This window comes from Salvelinus sp. IW2-2015, linkage group LG17, assembly GCF_002910315.2.
Source record: "Salvelinus sp. IW2-2015 linkage group LG17, ASM291031v2, whole genome shotgun sequence".
NCBI lineage: Eukaryota > Metazoa > Chordata > Actinopteri > Salmoniformes > Salmonidae > Salvelinus > Salvelinus sp. IW2-2015.
Window position 1 is genome coordinate 37,518,197 of NC_036857.1, and position 23,520 is coordinate 37,541,716.

Genomic DNA, 23,520 nt, shown 5'->3' on the forward strand with positions numbered 1-23,520 from the left:
AAGAGTCACTCTTCCCCCAACTTCACAACTTGAATGGAAGTATTCATGGATTCGATGATCAGTACCTTGTGTATTTCTTGCATTCCAAATTCCTCTTCATCCCTGAGCTATGGAGAGAAAGGAAGAGAGGAAGAAAGGGAAACAACGGAAAGAGACCAGCGAGAAGGTGTCTCTCAATGGAGGAGAAAGGAGAGTGCAAAACGAGGGGGGAAATGTTTAAGACATGGACAGGACAGGAGACTGAAAGTATGCTAAAAACCTAATGTACTATACCAATGTATGATAATACGCAGAAGACAAAAATACACAGAAATCAACACACAAAAATGATCGATACACATAAAAATATGATATTTCAGATACGATGAAAGTCAAAGTCAAACACTGACATATTTACAACACACAGTCCCAAAACAATATCAACCCCCATCCTTGAGATAGGTGGCCGTACAGACAGCCAGACGGATACCTGGTGAGACTCCTCCCAGCCATTCTCATCCCTCACTCCCAGTCTGGCCCTGTAGTAGAGTAGGGTCTCGCAGCAGGAGGTGTCGCCGCCTGTCAGCACTGAGTGGTACAGTGGGGTCAGGCTACATCGGTCTTTGTAGTTAGGAGATGCTCCCAGGGACAGAAGAGCCTAGCAAGGAGGGGGAAAAGACATGTTTATTGTGTGTGTGTGTGTGTGTGTGTGTGTGTGTGTGTGTGTGTGTGTGTGTGCGTCTGTGTGCGTCTGTGTGTGTGTGTAGTCCTAGTTACCAGCAGTGCAACGTGATTGTGTGCCCTGACAGCCTTGTGTACAGCTGTCAGTCCATCTCTGGTTCTAAAGTCCACATGGGCCCCACCCTGAACGAGCACCCTGATCCCCTCCACTGTCATGCCAGACTGCACCGCCACAGACAGTGGGGATTCTGAAGAAGATGGAGAGAGAGAGAGAGGAAGGAGGCGGGAAATGGAGGAACAAGGAGAGAGGGGGGGGGAGCAGAGAAAGTGTTTGAGATTAAGGGGGTTGTCAATATCTGAAATGATATGATTTGACTGAAAACAGTGTCATGCAGTGGCAACTCTATCAAGCTAGTGTTCAACTCACCCCCGTTGTCAGGGTCATGGTAGTTTGGGTCGAGACCTTTTTCCAGGACTTTTGACATCTTATCTATTGATCCACTTGCAATGTAGTCCATGAACTTTTTCAGACTCACCTGCAAGGTAAGAGGTTAACTGGCGAATATAAACGTTTGTCTGTTGTTAACCCAACTAACAAATCTAGGGAGAGAGATCGTTTTTGTAATGTTAACTGTAATGTTCCCCTAATGTTTGAGTGTCAAGTTTTCTATTAGTTAGAGGAATGTTATATCTACAGTACAGTGAGATCTAAAAGTATTGGGACAGTGACAYGTGTTGTTGTTTTGGCTCTGTACTCAAACACTTTGGATTTGAAATGATACAATGACTATGAGGTTAAAGCAGGGGTTGGAACAAAAATGATTTTCCAATAATTTACTTCTGAACAGAACCACWATTTTTTTGTTTCGTTCCACTGTTCCGACCAACAAAATRAAGTTCTGAACCGGTTCGAACTTCAAGACAGTACCGGTTTATTTAGTTCCTTTCTGTTCCTTTTTTAACCTGTGAAATCAACCGTTTTTTACATTTACCTCACTATATTACTTAACCAATCAGTGTGGATAGAGCAGGCAAGCTAGTTGCTTAAATGCGTGATGGACAGACAAGTGTAGCCTATGGTGCAAGATGTGACTGAAATTTTGCAGGTGGGCATCTTGTTATGACATGCATTATCTGAATTAGGTCCACAGAATTATACCTAGGAGGAGCGGCTTCTAATGTAGGAATTTTGAATGTGCTTTGAGCTAGCTAGCTAACAAGCTTGTGTGTGAAGAGCGGCGCCAGAATTAAAAACACGTCTTACCTTTTTGTAGTTGATAAATCCAACGTGAAACAAGCATATTGTTTTCTAGCTAATTAAAAATCTCTCTCCTTATCTTCTGAATCAAGCTTCTAATGTCAGTATAGTAGCCCCATGTAGTCTAAACATGCACAGGCAAAGATATTCAGCTTGCAGGCAGACTCTGGAATAAGTTTGAGTGAGAGAGTGAGGGCTTTGCATAGGCACTTTATTGTGTTTTGTTGTGTGACTAGAAWWWWWTKTAAAATAACATTATTAACTGGTTCCCATGCTTTTTAAAGAATGGTGCTGTTCCAGAACAGTATGGATCACTTTTGTTACAGGTTCCGTTTCTGTTCCTTGAAACATGTTATTTTACGGTTTTCAGTTCTGTTYACTGAACRAGTTCTAACCCCTGGATTAAAGTGTAGACGGTCCGATTTAATTTGAGGGTATTTTCATCCGTATCTGGTGAACCGTTTAGAAATTGCATAACATATTAATGTACTAGACACGTTTCATAGGAAGGTGTATCAGTTGTCAGGACACCGCCTGATCATCCCAAAGAAATGTTCTCCAAAAAAACATGTTTCATTAGACATCACTTTGTTACTGTTGCCAAGCCCATCAAGGTCCTGACTGGTGAGCCACTGATCCACTCACAGCTCTTTTTGTCTATTGGCAAGATTAGGAATACACACAGTGCTTTTAACATACTGCTTTCAACATATATATTTTACACACTTTAACATACATGATTACATTTCCAATGTTTATTCATACAGTCATTATTATACAACATGTCCTCACCTGGGATCTGAACTCACAACCTCTTGGTTCACAGCACTCAGCTCTAACTGCTATGCCACCTGTGTCAGTTATCAGTTCATTCGACTATTCTCTCTTCTTCGATTTTATTTACTTATTTTAACAATTTAAGGGCTTTCTGTATAGTTGTATATTGTTGGTGGGGCATATGAACCTGTTTTAATTACACTCCTGAATCACTATGATCAATACAAATGTATCTTGTTTGTACTTTAAACAGAGCTGCGATTTACTTCAAAGTGCATTCACCATATTGCTCACACCTATCAAGTTGTTTTAGATCTACACAAATGCCTAGGGAGGAGGGGTTAGGGTTTCCTCTGGATAGGGCCTAACTATACTGAATCAATTAGCACATGCCCAATAAATCCCTTATTGGGACAGTGGTTAGGGTGTTTGTCATTGGTGCTGGTGGCCTACGTTTGAAACCCGCTAGGGGAGTCACCCTACTCTCATGTTCTTAGCAATATGTTAATGTCATTATTTGGCAACAGTTACAACACACCTATAAGGATCTAGTTCAAATGTGTTTCTCATTGAAAATTCTAGATAGATTCTCTTTGAGATGCTGAGCTATCACATTTTTGAAATCGCACCACATATACCATGTAGAACAAACGTGCGTATCTGGAACATTCCTAATTTGTTGCCGAAACATGGCCTCATGTGGTAGTGTTGTTTCCTTTTTTGTGACCAAATATATATTTATTTTGTCATATTTTTTGTTGGGGGGGTTTTACAGGTACAATCTTCAAATTCATATATTTTCAAGATTCATTCATTTTATTTGGGCTCCCGAGTGGCGCAGTGGTCTAAGACAAGGCACGTCAGCTGCAAAAGGAGATACTGCAGTACCTGGTTTAAATACAGGCTGCATCACATCCAGCTGTGATTGGGAGGCGCACAGGGCTGGGTAGGCTGTCATTGTAAATAAGAATTTGTTCTTAACTGACTTGCCTGGTTAAATAAAAAAAAGATCACATATTAATTTCCAAATATATTTATCTGTTGGACCCCCCAAACCATGTTTTCAGTTCCCCCACCCGCCCTCCATCTTCTTGCCCCCCACATCTGCCCCCCACCCGAAAAAGCATGGCTCCCAACCTAGGTTGCTTATCAGTTTCCCACCTCCCACCACTTATCCCCTAAGCCCCCCCCCCCCCAAAAAAAACCAAAGGTTGTCAACCAAGGATGTTTTTTGCACCAACCCTCCAGCCGAAAAAGTGGTTGTGCCGCTGATAGAAACATACCTAGTACATGGCTGTCATATTCTCAGAATATGAGAAATGTGCATATTTACAGTAGCATGTCTGTACTTTCTCACATTTGCCAGCTAAGCAATGATGATGTCAGTTATACCAAAACAATACACAACACAAAGTTCTATCTCCAGGTTTTAATGTGGAAAAATAGACAAATTTGCAACAGAATCACTTGGGAACTGTGTTTGGGGGTAATATATTACTTACTTTTATGATTAACGGAGTAAAATAACGAGTTACTGGTTTCAAATATTGTAATAGTATTACAGTTATGTTTTCAAGTAACCCGTATATTACTTTCAGAAGCATATCTTTTGGTAGCCTAGTGGTTAGAGCGTTGGGCCAGTAACGGGAAGGTTGCTGGATCGAACCCCGGAGCTGACAAGGTAAAAATCAGTGGTTCTGCCCCAGAGCAAGGCAGTTCCCCAGAGCAAGGCACTGTTCCCAGGGCGCCGAAGTCATGGATGTCGATTAAGGCAGCCCCCCTGCACCTCTCTGATTCAGAGGGGTTGGGTTAAATGCGGAAGACACATTTCAGTTGAATACATTCAGTTGGACAACTGACTAGGTATCCCCCTTTGCCAGTGTGTAATATTTTTTAAAGCCTTGGAATTGGAATTAACGCTGTAGGCTAACTCGTTTCCAATAGACTGTTGTAAAGCCGAAAATCAAAGAATGATGGCAGCTGTGTTGTTACCCTGCTTAACGTTTTCCTTGTGCAAATGCACCCATTCATTTGAGTTAAATCGAGGAGAAAGAGAACAACATTTGAGTAAAATGCTAACTCTGAAAAGGCAGCATTGATCTCTTCGTCCAGAAACACCACATCAAACCTGACAGAGCTGGTAGCCAAAGTTCCAGAAATTTGTGAAAGAGGAGAAAYCTATACACATTATGATAATCAACAATGATACTTAAATAATATGTCCAAGTGTAACAAAATGTCCATACAAACAATCAAAATTTCTGATAAATGCAATTCAAAACAGCAATAATGACATTAACATACGCATTGCGAAGAATGTATATATATATAGAATTCAGGGTGAATCCCCTAGCAGGTCTCAAACCCAGGACACCAGCATCAATGACGAATTCCCTAAATACTGTCCCAATAAGGGATATCTCTAGGCCATGTGCTTATTTTTTGTGTATGTTTGGTAGGATGTTGAGGGAATTTGCAACGTTCCCATAAAACGTGTCTAGAACATTAACATCTTACGTTCTGAGAACATGGCAACTATGTTCTGTGTATGTTTGGGGCAACGTTGATGGAATATTCTCCTAACCCACAGAAAACTGGACACAAATGTTCTTGCAACGTTCCAATGAAACGTTTCTAGAACATTCATATCTTAAGTTCTGAGGACATGGTAACCACGTTCTGCTTCTAATTGACATTAAGGGAATGGTCCCTTGGAAACATTCCTTGCACATCACAGGAAGATTCCTATGAAAACGTAAGTTAATGACCTAATGAGACTCTTGAGGGATCGTTCTCTAATGTTGTGGTAACATTTGTTGTTAGCTAGGAACATTAATTAGCATAGTTATAAAAATATGTTTCCCCTACAAAATGTACATAAGAATATTATAACAAAATAGGAAGTACCTTGGTGTGCAATTTTGTAAGTAGTTTTTCATCCAGGTTTGTCTGTTTGTATACCCTGGTCTTGTACCTAAACTGTAAAACAGAAAACATTTATGGTAAAACATATATTTAAATCTTTAAAACCATCTGAAGGATAAGAACCACATTTATTTTCATATTCCTGGTTCCAACTTGGCCTAATCTAAACACGGTAGTGCCTCTGGAATCAACCCTAACCCTGATCTGTTGCATATTTGGAACCCCACCCTGAACACTTGCAAAATATGCACCACCAGAGGGCATCATAATATCAGTGTATGGCGATCACTGTACTGTGTATGACTTTAATAGTATGTGAAGCTCCACAGTGAAAAATCTAAGTCGCATCCATGCACTGCAAACCCACTAAAAACGAGATGTATGTTAAATATATCTATAAGAAATCTGTTTTGCTCCTACAATGTGGTTGTGGTTATGGTGGAGGTCAAATCCATGCATTAAAAAACAAATCGAAATCAGACTTGCGGACAGCCCATTAGTCAAAGTGAGTTTTTAAATGATCTTCCTGAAAAGGCGAAATGGGATAAACATATTTTTACTGCATCACTATCTAACAACGTTTTCCCAGTGTCTTCCATCAAAATACCTCCAGGTAAGGCACCCCTTTCTCAAAGGACTGTGGGTAGTTTCGGAGGCAGCGCTCCTCCTCCAGGAACATGGCATCGCATCCGTCTCCGGCGGGCTGAAAGAGGCCATAGTTATAGACGTCCCACAGTGGCTCGCTCAGCGAACAGATGACCTCCTGCTTGGCGCTCCAAACTGTGAAGTCAGGGTCAAACTGCAGACACCTCTGACAGAGGGGGAGACGAGAGACAAGACAGCACAGACAACAGTTGATAAGAGGGAGATCATGAATGTATTGTGTGTGTGTGTGTGTGTGTGTGTGTGTGTGTGTGTGTGTGTGTGTGTGTGTGTGTGTGTGTGTGTGTGTGTGTGTGTGTGTGTGTGTGTGTGTAGGATGGAAGTAAGGAGTGGGTCAAAGGTGTGTTCTACATTTTAAATGCCATTTGATTTGACTGAAAGGTGTATAATTAGCTTGGCAAACAATTTGTGATCCAAATCTAAAGCATAATTACAGTTCATTAACTAAAATGTGGTGACATTGAGGCTGTATTTACGGCTCATGATTGACAAGTCTTTGTATTAAAAGTAGATGTAGTACTTTATGAAAACTGGTTTCACCTTTCTATCGATGGCACTTTACTGGTCTCATTTAAAGCGGACAATAATCATGCATATGCTTCTTGAAATAAATGTATCATCTAACTGAGCTAGCATAAGCCTACTAACTATTGAACATCAAACTGTGCTCATTAACTGTAAAGCTACTGATTCGCTATCACCATTCCGACTCATTTGAAAAGATTGAATTAACTATGAACACTGAACATTTCTTGAGCTGAAATAATAGATCCCAGAAATGTTTCATATACACAAAAAGCTTATTTCTCTCAAATGTTGTGCATACATTTTTTCCCATTCCTGTTAGTGAGCATTTCTCTTTAGCCAAGATAATCCATCAACCTGACAGGTGTGGCATATCAAGAAGCTGATTAAACAGCATGATCATTACACAGGTGCACCTTGTGCTGGGAACAATAAAAGGCCACTCTAAAATGTGCAGTTTTGTCAGGCGACACAATGCCACAGACGTCTCAGGTTTTGAGGGAGCGTGCAATTGGCATGCTGACTGCAGGAATGTCCACCAGACTTGTTGCCARAGAATTGAAAGTTAATTTGTCTACCATAAGCCGCCTCCAACGTTGTTTTGGAGAATTTGGCAGTACGTCCAACCGGCCTCACAACCGCACACCACGTGTAACCACGCCAGCTCAGAACCTCCACATCCGGATTCTTCTTTTGTGGGATCATCTGAGACCAGCCACCCAGACAGCTGGTGGAACTGTGGGATTGCACAACCGAAGAATTTCTGCACAAACTGTCAGAAAGCATCTCAGGAAAGCTCTTCTGCATGCTCTTCGTCCTCACCTGGGTCTTGACCTGACTGCAGTTCGGCGTCGAAACCAACTTCAGTGGGCATATGCTCACCTTCGATGGCATGTTGGAGAGGTGTGCTCTTTAGAGATGAATCTTGGTGATGGCAATATTATGAACAGAGTTCCCCATGGTGGCGGTGGGGTTATGGTATGGGCAGGTATAAGCTATGGACAATGAACACAATTGCATTTTATTGATGACCATTTGATTGCACAGAGATACTGTGATGCGATCCTGAGGCCCATTGTCGTGCCATCTGTATTCCTAGTCATGTGAAATCCATAGATTAGGGTCTAATTWATTTATTTAAATTGACAGATTTGCTATTTTTGTTCAGTGTCGTTAACAAGACTTCAGACACAAAAGACTCAACACTCGCTCTCTCATCTAAACCAATTATCTGCCTATGCCATAAGCCTAGACCTGCATTGCAGTCAATGAGAAATAGAGATTTTCTTTTTAAAMTTCTTTGGAGGATAAAGAGCTTTCCCCCCCACACATGTCTGTGCTTGATACACTAGAGGCTTTCTGGTCACAATGGACAATGTCTTTGATGTTTTCATATGCGTCTGGTAGCACTTCTATACTATTTATTCCCAATGTTTTTTTTTTCTTGGAACGACAATTCCTTTGCAATGTTTGCCTCGGAATGTCATGTGTGTATAGTAGTAGGGGGTTAGAGAGATACACACAGAGCTATTGTCCCATGCTTATGATCTGTAAATAAAATTGTACAGTTCAGCATAGTTCCTTGTCTCCCTCCTCTCCCCCTCTGCCTCTACATTTGATACTGTAGCCAACAGCATTGGCATGGCAACCAGTTCATTAGAGGAGCAAGGCACCCGTTGCCGTAGCAATGCCTTGGTGTTCCCTGGGAGGTAAACCATATGAGAGGGGTGGTGTGTGTGTGTGTGTGTGTGTGCTGTGCAATCCCTTGGAGAGAGTCGGGCTAATGTAATATACAGTGCCTTCAGAAGTATTCACACCCCTTTACTTTTTCCACATTTTGTTGTGTTACAGCCTGAATTTAAAATGYATTAAATAGACATGTTGTGCCACTGATCTACACACAATACCCCATAATATCAAACTGGAATTTTATTTGTATAACATTTTTCAAATTAATAAACAATTAAAAGCTGAAATGTCTTGAGTCAATAACTATTCAACCCTTTTTCATGGCAAGCCTAAAGAAGTTCAGGAGTAAAAATGTGCTTAACAAATCACATAATAAGTTGCACGGACTCATTCCATGTTCGTTAATAGTGGTTAACATGACTTTTGAATGACAACTCCATCTCTATACCCCATATGTACAATTATCTGTAAGATAGGGATCTTAGTAGTGAATCGAGTAGTGAATTTCAAGCACAGATTCAACCACAAAGACCAGAGAGGTTTTTTAATGGCGCAAAGAAGGGCACTGATTGGTATGTGTAAAAATAAAATAAGCAGACTCTGAATATCCGTTTGAGCATGGTGAAGTTATTAATTACACTTTAGATGGTATATCAATGCACCCAGTCATTACAGAGATACAGGTGTCCTTCCTAACTTAGCTGCCAGAGAGGAAGGAAACTGCTTAGAGATTTCACCATGAGGCCAATGGTGATTTTAAAACAGTTACAGAGTTCAATGGTTGTGATATGAGAAAACTGAGGATGGATCAACAATATTGTAGTTATCCCACAATACTAACCCAAATGACAGAGTGAAAAGAAGGAAGCCTGTACAGAATAAAATCATTCCAAAACATGCATCCTATTTGCAAAAAGGCACGTAAGTAATACTGCATAAAATGTGGCAATTTGTTTGACTTTTTGTCCAGAATACAAAGCGTCACGTTTGGGCCAATCCAAAACGTCACGGAGTACCACTTCATATTTTCAAGCATGGTGGTGGCTGCATCATGTTATGGGTATGCTTGTCATCAGCAAGGACTTGGGAGTTTTTTAGGATAAAAATAAATGGAATACAGCTATAAGCACAGGTAAAATCCTAGAGGAAAACCCAGTTCAGTTTGCTTTCCTACAGACACTGGGAGATGAATTCACCTTTCAGCAGGACAATAATGTAAAAAAACAAGTACAAATCTACACTGGAGTTGCTTACCAAGACAACATTGAATGTTCATGAGTGGCCGAGTTACAGTTTTGACTTAAATCGGTATGAAAATCTATGGCAAGACTTGACAATGGCTGTCTAGCAATGATCAACAATCAACTTGACAGAGCTTGAATAATTTTCTAAAGATTAATGGGCAAATTGTCACGCACTGACCTTAGAGAGCCTTTTTATTTCTCTATTTGGTTAGGTCAGGGTGTGATTTGGGTGGGCATTCTAGTTTGTTTATTTCTTTGTTGGCCGGGTATGGTTCCCAATCAGARGCAGCTGTCTATCGTTGTCTCTGATTGGGGATCATACTTAGGCAGCCCTCTTTCCCAACTTCAGTTGTGGGATCTTGTCTTTGTATAGTTGCTGTCTAGCGCTACAGATCTTTATGTTCGTTTGTATTTTGTTGTTTTTTGGTGTAATTTTAAATAAAAGTAAAATGCACACCTACCACGCTACACCTTGGTCTCCTTCTAACGACGGTCGTAACACAAATATTGTACAATACAGGTGTGCAAAGCTCTTAGAGACTTAACCAAAAAGAATCACAGCTGTAATCGTTGTCACGTTCCTGACCTGTTTTCTGTTTAGTTTTGTGTGTTAGTTGGTCAGGACGTGAGTTTGGGTGGGCATTCTATGTTGTCTGTTTCTATGTTGGTTTAGGGTTGCCTGGTATGGCTCTCAATTGGAGGCAGGTGTTTGGCGTTCCTCTAATTGAGAGTCATATTTAGGTAGGCTGTTCACAATGKTTGTTTGTGGGTGTTTGTCTCCTGTGTCTGTGTTTATGTTACACCATACGGGATTGTTTCGGTTTGTTTCGTGCGTTTATGTAGTCTGTTCCTGTGTCAGCGTGCTTCGTGTATATGTAAGTTCGTTTGTTCAGGTCTGTCTACATCGTTTTGTTATTTTGTTAGTAATATCCAGTATAGTTCGTTTTCGTCTTTGTCTATTTTGTTTATTTAATAAATCATTATGTCTTCAAACTCCGCTGCATTTTGGTTCAATCCCTGCTCCTCCTCTTCGGATGAAGAGGAGGAGGAAAACCGTTACAATCGTTGCCAAAGTTGCTTCTACAAAGTATTGACTCAGGGGTGTGAATAGTTATGTAACTTTCATATTTTTGCATTTAATTTGCAAAAGATTATAAAGACATTTTTTCACTTTGTCATTATTAGGTATTGTGTGTAGATGGGTGAGACAAACATCTATTTAATCAATTTTGAATGCAGGCTGTAACACAACAAAATATGGAATAAGTCAAGGCGTATGAATACTTTCTGAAAGGCACTGTATGTGTGACACTTCCTCCCGATCATTCTGTGGTTTCCTACAGGATTTTCTGGGGTGCTCTCAGCAGCTGTCCTCATTACATTGAACATAGCATTGTTCAGACATAAATTACTGATCAATGGACAGATGTATTTTGTGTGTGACCTGATCTCGATCCCCCTGTATTTGCCTCTCCCTTTCTAATATCCTGTGCTTCTCTCTCTCCCTCTCTCCTTCTCTCTCTCGCGCTTTTAGCCTACAGTATGCACTACACTCCCTCATTCTCTCCATCCTCCTTTAATTTCAAACAATTATATTTATGTGAGGTACTGCAAGTGTTTGTTGGAGTGGGTAGTGGGCGGTCTAGGTACCCATTGGTGAAAGTGCTCTAAGATCAAGACACCAAATGCCCTCTTGGTGTTTACGCCTTTCACACTGCTGCTCACTGCTCACCAGTCCTCTCGAAACTCATTAAAACCGTATTAGATAATTAACAATTACTGTTATATTGAGGGCAGATTAGCTGACATGTAGAACAGTTGGGAATGTTCTGGGAATTGGAGTACAGAGAAGATTCACAACAGGGGAAGGGTTAGCATAGGGCACCCATTCTCTCCTGAAATGCCGCTATACAGACAGATTGGTTAGCCAATTCTCACCCACAATCTCACCTACCTACCAAGAAAGCATCTGAAAGGGCAAATCATTGCTAACTTTAGTGAGAAGTGAGAACTCTGTAATTTTGATCATAATGAATGGCTTTAGGCTGTCAATTACGTTGGATTTTTAAGTGAGTCAAGTCTCCATAGATTTTTTTTCTTCATGTATAGATAACTTACAGTCTCTTTAGAAAGTATTCACACCCTTTTACTTTTTCCACGTTTTATTGTTACAGCTTGAATTTAAGATTGATTAAATTGAGATGTTATGTCACTGATCTACACGAAATGCCCCATGGTGTCAAAGTGGAATTTTGTTAGTAGAAACATTTAGAAATGAATAAACAATTAAAAGCTGAAATGTCTTGAATCATTAAGTATTCAAACCCTTTTTCATGGCAAGCCTAAATAAGTTCAGGAGTAAAAATGTGCTTAACAAGTCACATAATAAGTTGGATGGACTCACTCTGTGCAATAATAGTGTTTAACATTATTTTTGAACGACTACCTCATCTCTGTACCCCACACATACAATTATTTGTAATGTCCCTCAGTTGAGCAGTGGATTTTCAAACACAGATTAAACCACAAAGACCAGGGAGGTATTCAAATGCTTCGCAAAGAAGGGCAACTATTGGTAGATGGGTAAACATTTTAAAAGCAGACATAGAATATTATTTTGAGCATGGTGAAGTTAATAATTACACTTTGGATGGTGTATCAATACACTCAGTCACTACAAAGAAACAGCTGTCTTTCCTAACTCAGTTGCCAGAGAGGAAGGAAACTGCTCAGGGATTTCACCATGATGCCAATGGTGATTCTAAAACAGTTACAGAGTTCAMTGGTTGTGATAGGATATAACTGAGGATGGATCAATAACATTGTAGTTATTCCACAATACTAACCGAAATGACAGAGTGAAAAGACGGGAAGCCTGTTTGCAACAAGACACTTAAGTAACACTGAAAAAAATGTGGGAAAGAAATGCACTTTTTGTTCAGAATACAAAGCGTCATGTTTGGGGCAAATCCAACACAACACATCACTGAGTAGCACTTTTCATATTTTCCAGCATTGCAGTGGCTGCATCATGTTATGGGTATGCTTGTCATCGGCAAGGACTAGGGAGTTTTTTKGGGGGATAAAAAGAAACAGAATACAGCTATAAGCACAGGCAAATCCTAGAAGAAAACTTGGCTCAGTTTGTTCCCAACAGACACTGGAGCTGTGTTCRAATACCCACTACTAACATACTGTWTACTACATACTTAATGAGTATATGCTCTGGCCTGCTCGCCTCCCTACCTCTGAGGAAGTACAGTTCCCGCTCAGCCCAGTCAAAACTGTTCGCTGCTCTGGCACCCCAATGGTGGAACAAACTCCCTCACGACGCCCGCTCAAGCGGAGTCAATCACCACCTTCGGAGACACCTGAAACCCCACCTCTTTAAGGAATACCTAGGATAGGATAAAGTAATCCTTCTAACCACCCCCCCCTTAAAAGAGTTAGATACACTATTGTAAAGTGGTTGTTCCACTGGATATCATAAGTGAATGCACCAATTTGTAAGTCGCTCTGGATAAGAGCGTCTGCTAAATGACTTAAATGTAAATGTATAATGTATCTAAACTCAGCAAAAAAAGAGACAGGACCCTGTTTTTCAAAGATAACTCATAAAATCCAAATACTTCACAGACCTCATTGTAAAGGGTTTAAACTCTGTTACCCATGCTTGTCAATGAACCATAAACAATATGAACATGCACCTGTGGAACGATCGTTAAGACACTAACAGCTTACAGACGGTAGGCAATTAAGGTCACAGTTATGAAAACTTAGGACACTAAGAGGCCTTTCTACTGACTCTGAAAAGCACCAAAAGAAAGATGCCCAGTGTCCCTGCTCATCTGTGTGAACGTGCCTTAGCATTCTGCAATGAGGCATGAGGACTGTAGATGTGGCCAGGGCAATAAATTGCAATGTCCGTACTGTGAGATGCCTAGGACAGCGCTACAGAGAGACAGGACGGACAGCTGATCGTCATCGCAGTGGCAGACCATGTGTAAACAACACCTGCACAGGATCGGTACATCGAAAAACATCACACCTGAGGGACAGGTTACAGGATGGCAACAACAACTGCCCGAGTTAACCAGGAACGCACAATCCCTCCATCAGTGCTCAGACTGTCCGCAATAGGCGAGAGAGGCTGGACTGAGGGCTTGTGGGCCTGTTGTAAAGGCAGGTCCTCACCAGACATCACCGGAACAACGTCGCCTATGGGCACAAACCCGTGTAGTTGGACCAGACAGGGCCGGAAGAAGTGCTCTTCAACTGACGAGTCACGGTTTTGTCTCACCAGGGGTGAGGTCGGATTCGTGTTTATAAGTCGAAGGAATGAGCGTTACACCGAGGCCTGTACTCGGAGCGGGATCGATTTGGAGATGGAGGGTCCGTCATGGTCTGGGGCGGTGTGTCACAGCATCATCGGACTGAGCTTGTTGTCATTGCAGCAATCTCAACGCTGTGCGTTACAGGGAAGACATCCTCCTCCCCATGTGGTACCTTCCTGCAGGCTCATCCTGACATGACCCTCCAGTATGACAATGCCACCAGCCATACTACTCGTTCTGTGCGTGATTTCCTGAAAGACAGGAATGTCAGTGTTCTGCCATGGCCAGCGAGAGCCCGGATCTCAATCCCATTGAGCACGTCTGGGACCTGTTGGATCGTAGGGTGAGGGCTAGGCCATTCCCCAGAAATGTCGGGACTTGCAGGTGCCTTGGTGGAGAGTGGGGTAACATCTCACAGCAAGAACTGGCAAATCTGGTGCAGTCCATGAGGAGGAGATGCACTGCGGTACTTAATGCAGCTGGTGGCTACACCAGATACTGACTGCTACTTTTGATTTTGACCCCCCCTTTGTTCAGGGACACATTATTCCATTTCTGTTAGTCACATGTCTGTGGAACTTGTTCAGTTTATGTCTCAGTTGTTGAATCTTGTTATGTTCATACAAATATTTACACATGTTAAGTTTGCTGAAGATAAATGCAGTTTACAGTAAGAGGACATTTCTTTTTTTGCTGAGTTTACATTCTGTATACTATTAGTTAATTTTAGTATACTGCAAACGAACGGTATCCTTTCAGTTGAGCGTACTAGTGCTTCGCCTGTCTACCAGAAGTTGATGCTGTTGCTGGCTTGTTAGCATAACAAATTATTAGCTAGACGCTTATGATTTCGGGTGTGTTCGTAAATCCAATCTGGAGTGCCAGAGTGCGCTCGTAAATCCAGAGCATTGTCAGATTGTCAGTTTGTAAATTCAGAGCGTTTCGCTCTTGGAKCGTTCAGAGCACATACTGGACACTCTGGCCGAGGAGTAGGGTTGATCAAAGCGCTCTGACTTCACAACGGCAGTCAAGCACCCAAGCTAACTGGCTAACTCGCAAGCTACTTCCAGACACAAGTAAGAAAACACCTCACTCTGACAATTTTACTCGCCCTGGCAGAGCTGGTTAGTCTGTTTTCATATTATCCAGAGCTTTGGTGACTGTAACTGTGCTGCTGGCAACAACTTAATAACGTTTTTTTGCTGACGTTTACTGACTCAGGCCATATTCAACGGGTGTTGAGCGTTCGTAAGTTATTCTGCGCTCTGACACTCAGATGAGAGTGCTCTGAAATCGGAGTAGATAGACAGAATTAACAATGTCCATTGAGAACACGCAAATAATCACTAATAAGTCAATAAACGTTGGGTAGTTAGTTAGATAGTATATAGTTAATATACTGGCAAGTTCGAGTGGCAAGTATCAGTAGCCAACTAATGTTAGCTAGCTAGCTAACATATTGGTACATACTGCTGTAATAATATGCTAGGCAGTTTGTAAGGATAGCGTAGCTAACAAATTGTCATCCAACATAACATGTAATGTAACCTATTTGAAAGTCATTACTTTATTACATTGCTCAACATTTTCTTAACATTTGTCACAATTAGTTAAAGCAATGAATTTGTATCCGCTCTCGTCAGACTTCAGCTGCATATTTTCCACCATTTTATTCAAATTTGATAATGTTGTGAAGCCATGCCCATTTTCTGAAGAATTGCATTATGTGCCCTTAAAGCACGTAAATAGTGTCCACTGCTTGTATACTTTGTATTGTGGAAAATGTTGTACGACATCCAGTAACTTTTGGCATACTAACTATATCCATACTATGACCAATAAATATACTACATCCTCAATTTACATCACAATAGTACAGTTAGTGCGGTTAGTATGAATATTCGAACACAGCTTGGGAGATTAATTTACCTTTCAGCAAGACAATAACCTAAATCACAAGGCCAAATCTACACTGGAGTTGCTAACCAAGAGGACATTGAATGTTCCTGAGTGGCCTGGTTACAGTTTTGACTTAAATCGGCTTGAAAATCTATGGCAAGGCTTGAAAACATCTGTCTAGCAATGATCAACCGTCAACTTGACAGAGCTTGAAGAATGTTTTAAAGAATATCGAGCCAATATTGTACAATCCAGGTGTGCACAGCTGTAATTGCCGCCAAAGGTGCTTCTACAAAGTATTACCTCAAAATTAGAAATGTATGTATTTCATTATCAATACATTATTCACTTTGGAATTATGTTTTTTTTTTGTGTGTAGATGGGTGAGAAAAAAAACATATTTAATCCATTTTGAATTCAGGTTATAACACAACAAAATGTGGAAGTCAAGAGGTATGAATACCTTCTGAAGGCACTGTATGTGACAGAGATGGTTGTTCTGAATTGAGTATGGTTCCCCTCAGGGTTTATCTCTGGCCTGGGCTTGGCTGTTACACTGAATGTATGTTATGATAGTAACGTAAGAAGTATATAATAGCAGCTTGACATACTTGTACTTAGCAGTACCGTGAACATGCACCTACTGTCTGTTTGATGTCAGGGATTCCAATCCGAAACACCATCATGGTTAGTCGAGTGTCCTCTATGGGCGCCACTGTGGTCATACTGCGCTCCATGTGAGCACGTCTTTTCTGGGTCTGAGTGGATGGGGCCGGGTGATACTGCTGCTGGTGCTGCTGCTTATGAGGGGCCTGATTGGACGTATAAGGGATGCCTCTATTTCCTGGATTGTCTGGCCTCAGTGTCCGGTCCCCTCTCTGCCTTCCAACCACAATGGCTGAGGGTTTACCTCCCTCCCCTTTACCTTCGTGTGATTGTCTGCCTCCCTTCATCTCAATCTCCTCGAGCCCTTCCATCCCTCCGTTCTCCTTCTCTCTACCATCCCCCTTTTTGTTATCTTGTCCCTGCTCCTCTTCCTCTTCCTCATCCTCCCCATCCTTGTCGTCCTCCCCAGGATAATAGTGTTTGTTATTTCCCAGCATCCTTTGCTGTGCAGGGTCACTGCAGAGAGGGCCGGGTGACATTGCTATTGTTGCAACGTGACATGGTTGTCCCGTGCGACATCGTTTTCACCCCCAAAAACATGCTGTGGAGGAGAGAGGGAGAGAAAGGGGTTAACTAAATAGCTAATTAACACATTGACTGATAACACTGAAATCAACACATTTCTCAAACTGTGAGAAAATAAGTCAAAAATATAAAAAATATTTAGCATTTGGCATGAACAGTAGCGTAGCTATATGAACAGTAGCATGGCCATAATAACAGTAGCATAGCCATATGAACAGTAGTGTAGCCATATGCAATAGAAGTAATAACTTATTGGTGACATTGGTTTCTCACATAGGCTATGAGTGCTGGTACACATCTTCCATTTGCTGCCGGAAATATATGGAATAGGGCTGATGAAAGACGGCCTATATGTAAACTCTATGAATATTTGCAAGTTCAATGCAGGGAGAGAGAGGACATGCYGTTTACTATCTCAAATGGTCAAGAGCATTGAGCACCATTGTTAAAGTAGCACTGTTTTCTCTGGTAAAACACAATGATAACAGCAAGACTTGCACAATTTAATATGGCTTCCCTTTCATGAGCATTTGACTGAGAAATGCTTTGTTCTGGTTTTGTTCTGGTTTCCTCCATATGCTTTGTTCTGGTTTCTCTACGTGGCATAGTCTGGCTACAGGGCCTGACATCATGCAGAGTTAGATCATGTCCAAAAACTGTCTGAATGATGGTGGATGACGTTAGGATTCCCCACTGCCCCATTGGCAGTTTCATGTTTGGAATTGGTTAGTGTTTTTGGAGCGTCTTCACATTTCTAAAAATGTATAAAACAAAAAAATTATGAAAATGAAGGCGGTGAAACCTACATAGATGYGAATTTGTAGATTCAGACCGACAGACGGAGCTCAATAAAACATCACGAGACCACAGGGTTAGTATTCGTTTTAGACTCTAGTAGCAGGCACAACAAGGATAGACGGCCTGCTTCTGGAAAGACACAGGATTTTGAAAGAATTACAGACATGACAAAAGTGCAGACACATCACTCACATAGGGAAAATGGCAAGCATAATGGATGAATAGGGTAAATAGGGTCTAGGGTTTGTGTGTCAGCACCATTGAATGACAGTTGCTGGAAGTATGTTTGACGCATGCAAATCAATAAGGTCTGCTCATGTCTCAGAGCCCAAACGGGAAGCACGCCCATTGAACAGTTGTGGTGTAAAGTAAGCAAGTGAAAAATATGATTGAGCATGTGGGGAAAGTGATTCCCAAGGAGCCAGTAAGTGACAAGGATGGCCACTTCACCGTGAGCAACAGAGGAAGTCAGAGGAAGTGAGGCTGGCATGCCATGGAGATGAGCGGCCGGCTGGAGAATGGTGGGGTAAGAAGGAAATGTGTCACAAACCACTTTAGTAAGCACACATACTGTGCATTCGGGATGTGGTAAGACCCCTTGACTTTTTCCACATTTTGTTACGTTACAGCCTTACTCTAAAATGGATACATTTAAAAAAAAATAATTATCCTCATGAATCTTCACACAATACCCCATAATGACAAAGCAAAGACAGGATGAGAACTTTTTGCACATTTATTATTTAAAATAATCACATAATATCACATATACCTAAGTATCCAGACCCTTTACTCAGTACTTTGTTGAAGCACTTTTGGCAGTGATTACAGCMTTCAGTCTTCTTGGGTATGCCGCTACAAGCTTGGTACACCTGTATATCGGAGTTTCTCCCATTCTTCTCTGCAGATCCTCTCAACCTCTGTCAGGTTGGATGGGGAGCGTCGCTCACAGCTATTTTCAGGTCTTTCCAGAGATGTTGAATCGTGTTCTGGCTCTGTCTGGGCCACTCAAGGACATTCAGAGACTTGTCCCGAAGCCACTCCTGTGATGTCTTTATTTGGTACTTAGGGTCGTTTGTCCTGTTAGAAGGTGAACCTTTGCTCCAGTCTGAGGTCCTGAGCACTCTGGAGCAGGTTTTCATCAAGGACCTCTATGTACTTTGCTACGTACATATTTCCCTCGATCCTGACTAGTCTCCCAGTCCCTGCCACTGAAAAACATCCCCACAGCATGATGCTGCCACCGCCATGCTTCACCGTAGGGATGGTGCCAGTTTTCCTCCAGACATGACGCTTGGCATTCAGGACAAAGAGTTCAATCTTCGTTTCATCATGGTCTGAGAGTCATTTAGGTGCCCTTTTGGCAAACTCCCAGCAGGCTATAATGTGCTTTTTACTGAAGAGTGGCTTCCATCTGGCCACTCTACCATAAAGGTCTGATTGGTGGAGTACTGCAGAGATAGTTGTCCTTCTGGAAGTTTGTCCCATCTCCACAGAGGAACTTTGGAGATCTGTCAAAGTGACCATCGGGTTCTTGGTCACCTCCCTGACCAAGGCCCTTCCACCCCGATTGCTCTGGTTGGCATGGCGGCCAGCTCTAGGAAGTGTATGGGTGGTTCCAAACTTCTTTCATTTAAGAATGATGGAGGCCACTGTGTTCTTGGGGACCTTCAGTGCTGCAGAAATGTTTTGATACTCTTCCCCAGATCTGTAACTCGACACAAACCTGTCTCAGAGCTCTACGGACATTTCCTTTGACCTCATAGCTTGGTTTTTGCTCTGACATGCACTGTCAACTGTGGGACCTTATATAGACTGTTGTGTGCGTTTCCAAATCATGTCGAATTTTCCACAGGTGGACTCAGGTGGAATCAAGTTGTAGAAACATCTCAAGGATGATCAATGGAAACAAGATGCACCAGAGTTAAACATTTCGAATCTCATAGCAAAGGGTCTGAATACTTATGTAAAAAAGTATTTATCTTTGTAATTTTTTTATAAAAATTTGCAAACATTTCTAAAAGCCTGTTTTTGCTTTGTTATTATGGGGTATTGTGTGTAGATTGATGAGGAAAATAAATAATTCAATCAATTTTTGAATAAGGCTGTAAAGTAACAAAATGTGGAAAAAGTCAAGGGATCTGAATACTTTCCGAATGCACTGAACAAAAATATAAACGCAACATGTAAGGTATTGGTCCCCATGTTTCACGAGCTGAAATAAAAGATCCCAGACATTTTTGATAATCACAAAAAGCTTATTTCTCTCAAACTTTGTGCACAAATTTGTTTACATCCCTGTTATTAAGCATTTCTCCTTTGCCAAGGCTTTTCAAGAAGCTGATTMAACAGCATGATCTTAATGATCGGCTATGAAAAGCCAACTGACATTTATTCCTGATTATTATTTGACCATGCTTGTCATTTATGAACATTTTGAAAATCTTGGCTCTCTCTAATTCTCTCCTTCTCTCTCTCTTTCTCTCTCTCGGAGGACCTGAGCCCTGGGACCGTGCGTCGGGGCTGCCGGGCGTGATGGCTCCTTGCTGTCCCCAGTCCACCTGGCCTTGCTGCTATTCCCGTTTCAGCTGTTCTGCCTGCGGTTATGGAACCGCCACCTGTCCCGGACCTGCTATTTTCAACTCTTGATGATCGGCTATGAAAAGCCAACTGAAAATTATTCATGATTATTATTTGACCATGCTTGTCACTTATGAACATTTTGAACATCTTGGCATAGTTCTGTTATAATCTCCACCCAGCACAGCCAGAAGAGGACTGGCCACCCCTCATAGCCTGGTTCCTCTCTAGGTTTCTTCCTAGGTTTTGGCCTTTCTAGGGAGTTTTTCCTAGCCACCGTGCYTCTACACCTGCATTGCTTGCTGTTTGGGGTTTTAGGCTGGGTGTCTGTACAGCACTTCGAGATATTAGCTGATGTACGAAGGGCTATATAAAATAAACTTGATTTGATTTGATTTGATGATCCTTGCACAGGTGCACCTTGTGTAGGGACAATAAAAGGCCACTCTAAAATGTGCAGTTTTTTCACACAACACAATGCCACAGATGTGTCAAGTTTTGAGGGAGCATATATTTGGCATGCTGACTGCAGGAATGTCCACCAGAGCTGTAGCCAGAAAATGTAATGTTGATTTCTCTACCATAAGCCGCCTCCAAWGTTGTTTTAGAGAATTTGGCAGTCACAACCACAGACCACGTGTAACCTCGCAAGCCCAGGACCTCCACATCCGGCTTCTTCACCTGCGGGATCGTCTGAGACCAGCCACCCAGACAGCTGATGAAACTGTGGGTTTGCACAACCAAATAATTTCTGCACAAACTGTCAGAAACCATCTCAGAGAAGCTCATCTGGGTGCTCGTCGTCCTCACCAGGGTCTTGCCCTGACTGCAGTTCGGCGTCGTAACCGACTTCAAGGGGCAAATGCTCACTTTTGATGGACACTGGCACGCTGGAGAAGTGTGCTCTTCACGGATTAATCCTGGTTTCAGCTGGCAGATGGCAGACAGCATGTATGGTGTAGTGTGGGCGAGTCAACATTGTGAACAGAGTTCCCCATGGTGGCGGTGGGCAGGCATAARCTATGGACAACAAAAACAATTGGATTTTATCGATGGCAAATTTAATGCACAGAGATTCCGTGATGAGAACCCGAGGCCCATTATTGTGCCATTCATCCGCCGCCATCACCTCATGATTCAGCATGATAATGCAGTGCCCCATGTTGCAAAGATCTGTACACAATCCCTGGAAGATGAAAATGTCCCAGTTCTTCTATGGCCTGTATACTTACCAGACATGTCACCCATTGAGCATGTTTGGGATGCTCTGGATCGACATGTACGACAGTGTGTTTTCCGGTTCCCGCCAATATCCAGCAATTTCACACAGCCATTGAAGAGGAGTGGTACAATATTCCACAGGCCAGAATCAACAGCCTGATCAACTCTATGCGAAAGAGATGTGTTGCGCTGCATGAGGCAAATGGTCACACCAGATACTGACTGGTTTTCTCAAGGTATCTGTGACCTACGTATGCTTATCTGTATTCCCAGTCATGTGAAATCCATAGATTAAGGACTAATGAATTTATTTCAATTGACTGATTTCCTTATATCAAATGTAACTCAGTAAAATCATTGAAATTGTTGCGTTTMTATTTTTGTTCAGTGTACATTAGAGAGGGGGGCTCAATGAAAAACATTGCAAGGGCCATAGTACGTGCACTAAATCAAATAAAGAATCTATCAAATACAGTGGGTCACCACCCCCTTTCAAAATATTCACCTTTTCTGGCTTTATTTACACACAGTAACCCACAATATCCAAGTGGGGGGAAAAATGGGAAAAAAATCTGAAAATGTATTAAAATTATAACTGTAAAATACCCTATTTGGATAAGTGAACAACGCCCCTTAGAATTGCAATTGCAAACTTGCTGAGGTATAACCAACCACCTTCCAGATTACACAACAAGCTAATTGGCTTCCATCTGTGATCCATTGTCGTGACTTTGATTAGTTCAGAATGAAAGCAGTTGTTCATAGAGGAGTCTTCTGCTTGGTAGTGCAATTCAAAGCAAAGCAATCCACTACGGGCGGAAAGGTACTTTCAAAAGATCTACAGTACGAGATAAAGTTGTGGAAAGGCAAAAGTCAGGGGATGGCTATAAAAAKATTTCAAAGCCTTTGTCTATCCATAGGAGCACAGTTAAGACCATTATTAATTAGTGGAAGGCGTATGRCACCACCCAGACCCTACATATATCAGGCCGTCCCTCCAAACTGGATGACCGGGCAAGGAGGAGACTGATCAGAGTCCACCAAGAAGCCAAGTGACTTTGAAGGAGCTTCAGGCCTTTATGGCGAAGACTGGTCAATGTGTGCATGTGACCACAATATCACAAGCGCTCCACAAATCTGACCTCTATGGGAGGGTGGCAAGAAAAAAACACTCCTCCAAAAAAGCCACATCAAGTCTTGTTTGACCTTTGCCAAAAAGCACATTGTAGATTCCGAGGCCAAGTGGCAAAAGGTGCTGTGGTCAAAATTGAACTTTTTGGCCTGAACACAAAAGCACATGTCTAGCAACAATCCAATACATCTTTCCACCCAAAGAACACCATGCCTACAGCAAAGCACGGMGGTGGCAGCATCCTGTTGTGGGGGTGTTTCTCTTCAGCAGGGACTGGAGCACTTGTCAGGATAGAAGGGAAAATGGMCASTGCAAAATACTGACAGATTCTTGAAGAGAACCTGCAACTCTCTGCCAGGAAGTTGAAAATGGGAAGATGGTTCACGTTTCAACTTGACAATGACCCAAAAGCACACCGCCAAAGCAACCGYACAGAGGCTGAAGGACGAGAAGGTGAATGTCCTTGAGTGGCCTAGTCAGAGCCCCGAACTAAATCCCATAGAGAATCTGTTGAATGACTTGAAGAGTGCAGTCCATGAGCGGTCACCATGCAATTTGACTCAGCTTGAACAATTCTGCAAGGAAGAATGGGCAAATATTGTGTGCAAAGTTAGCAGACGCGTT

The 23,520-nt window shown here is 41.9% G+C and overlaps 1 protein-coding gene across 1 annotated transcript in view; it reads right to left on the reverse strand.

Annotated features, from left to right (window-relative positions):
* The window catches only part of LOC111976337 (SH3 and multiple ankyrin repeat domains protein 1-like), a 42,889-nt gene extending 25,714 nt beyond the window's left edge, over positions 1 to 17,175 (reverse strand). Inside the window, 6 exon segments of the mRNA XM_070447748.1 lie at positions 470 to 637; positions 757 to 908; positions 1,088 to 1,196; positions 5,603 to 5,674; positions 6,228 to 6,431; positions 16,619 to 17,175. Of these exon segments, the coding sequence (XP_070303849.1) occupies positions 470 to 637; positions 757 to 908; positions 1,088 to 1,196; positions 5,603 to 5,674; positions 6,228 to 6,431; positions 16,619 to 17,119 (1,206 nt within the window). The 5' untranslated portion in view covers positions 17,120 to 17,175.
* Positions 17,176 to 23,520: the final 6,345 nt, after the last annotated feature.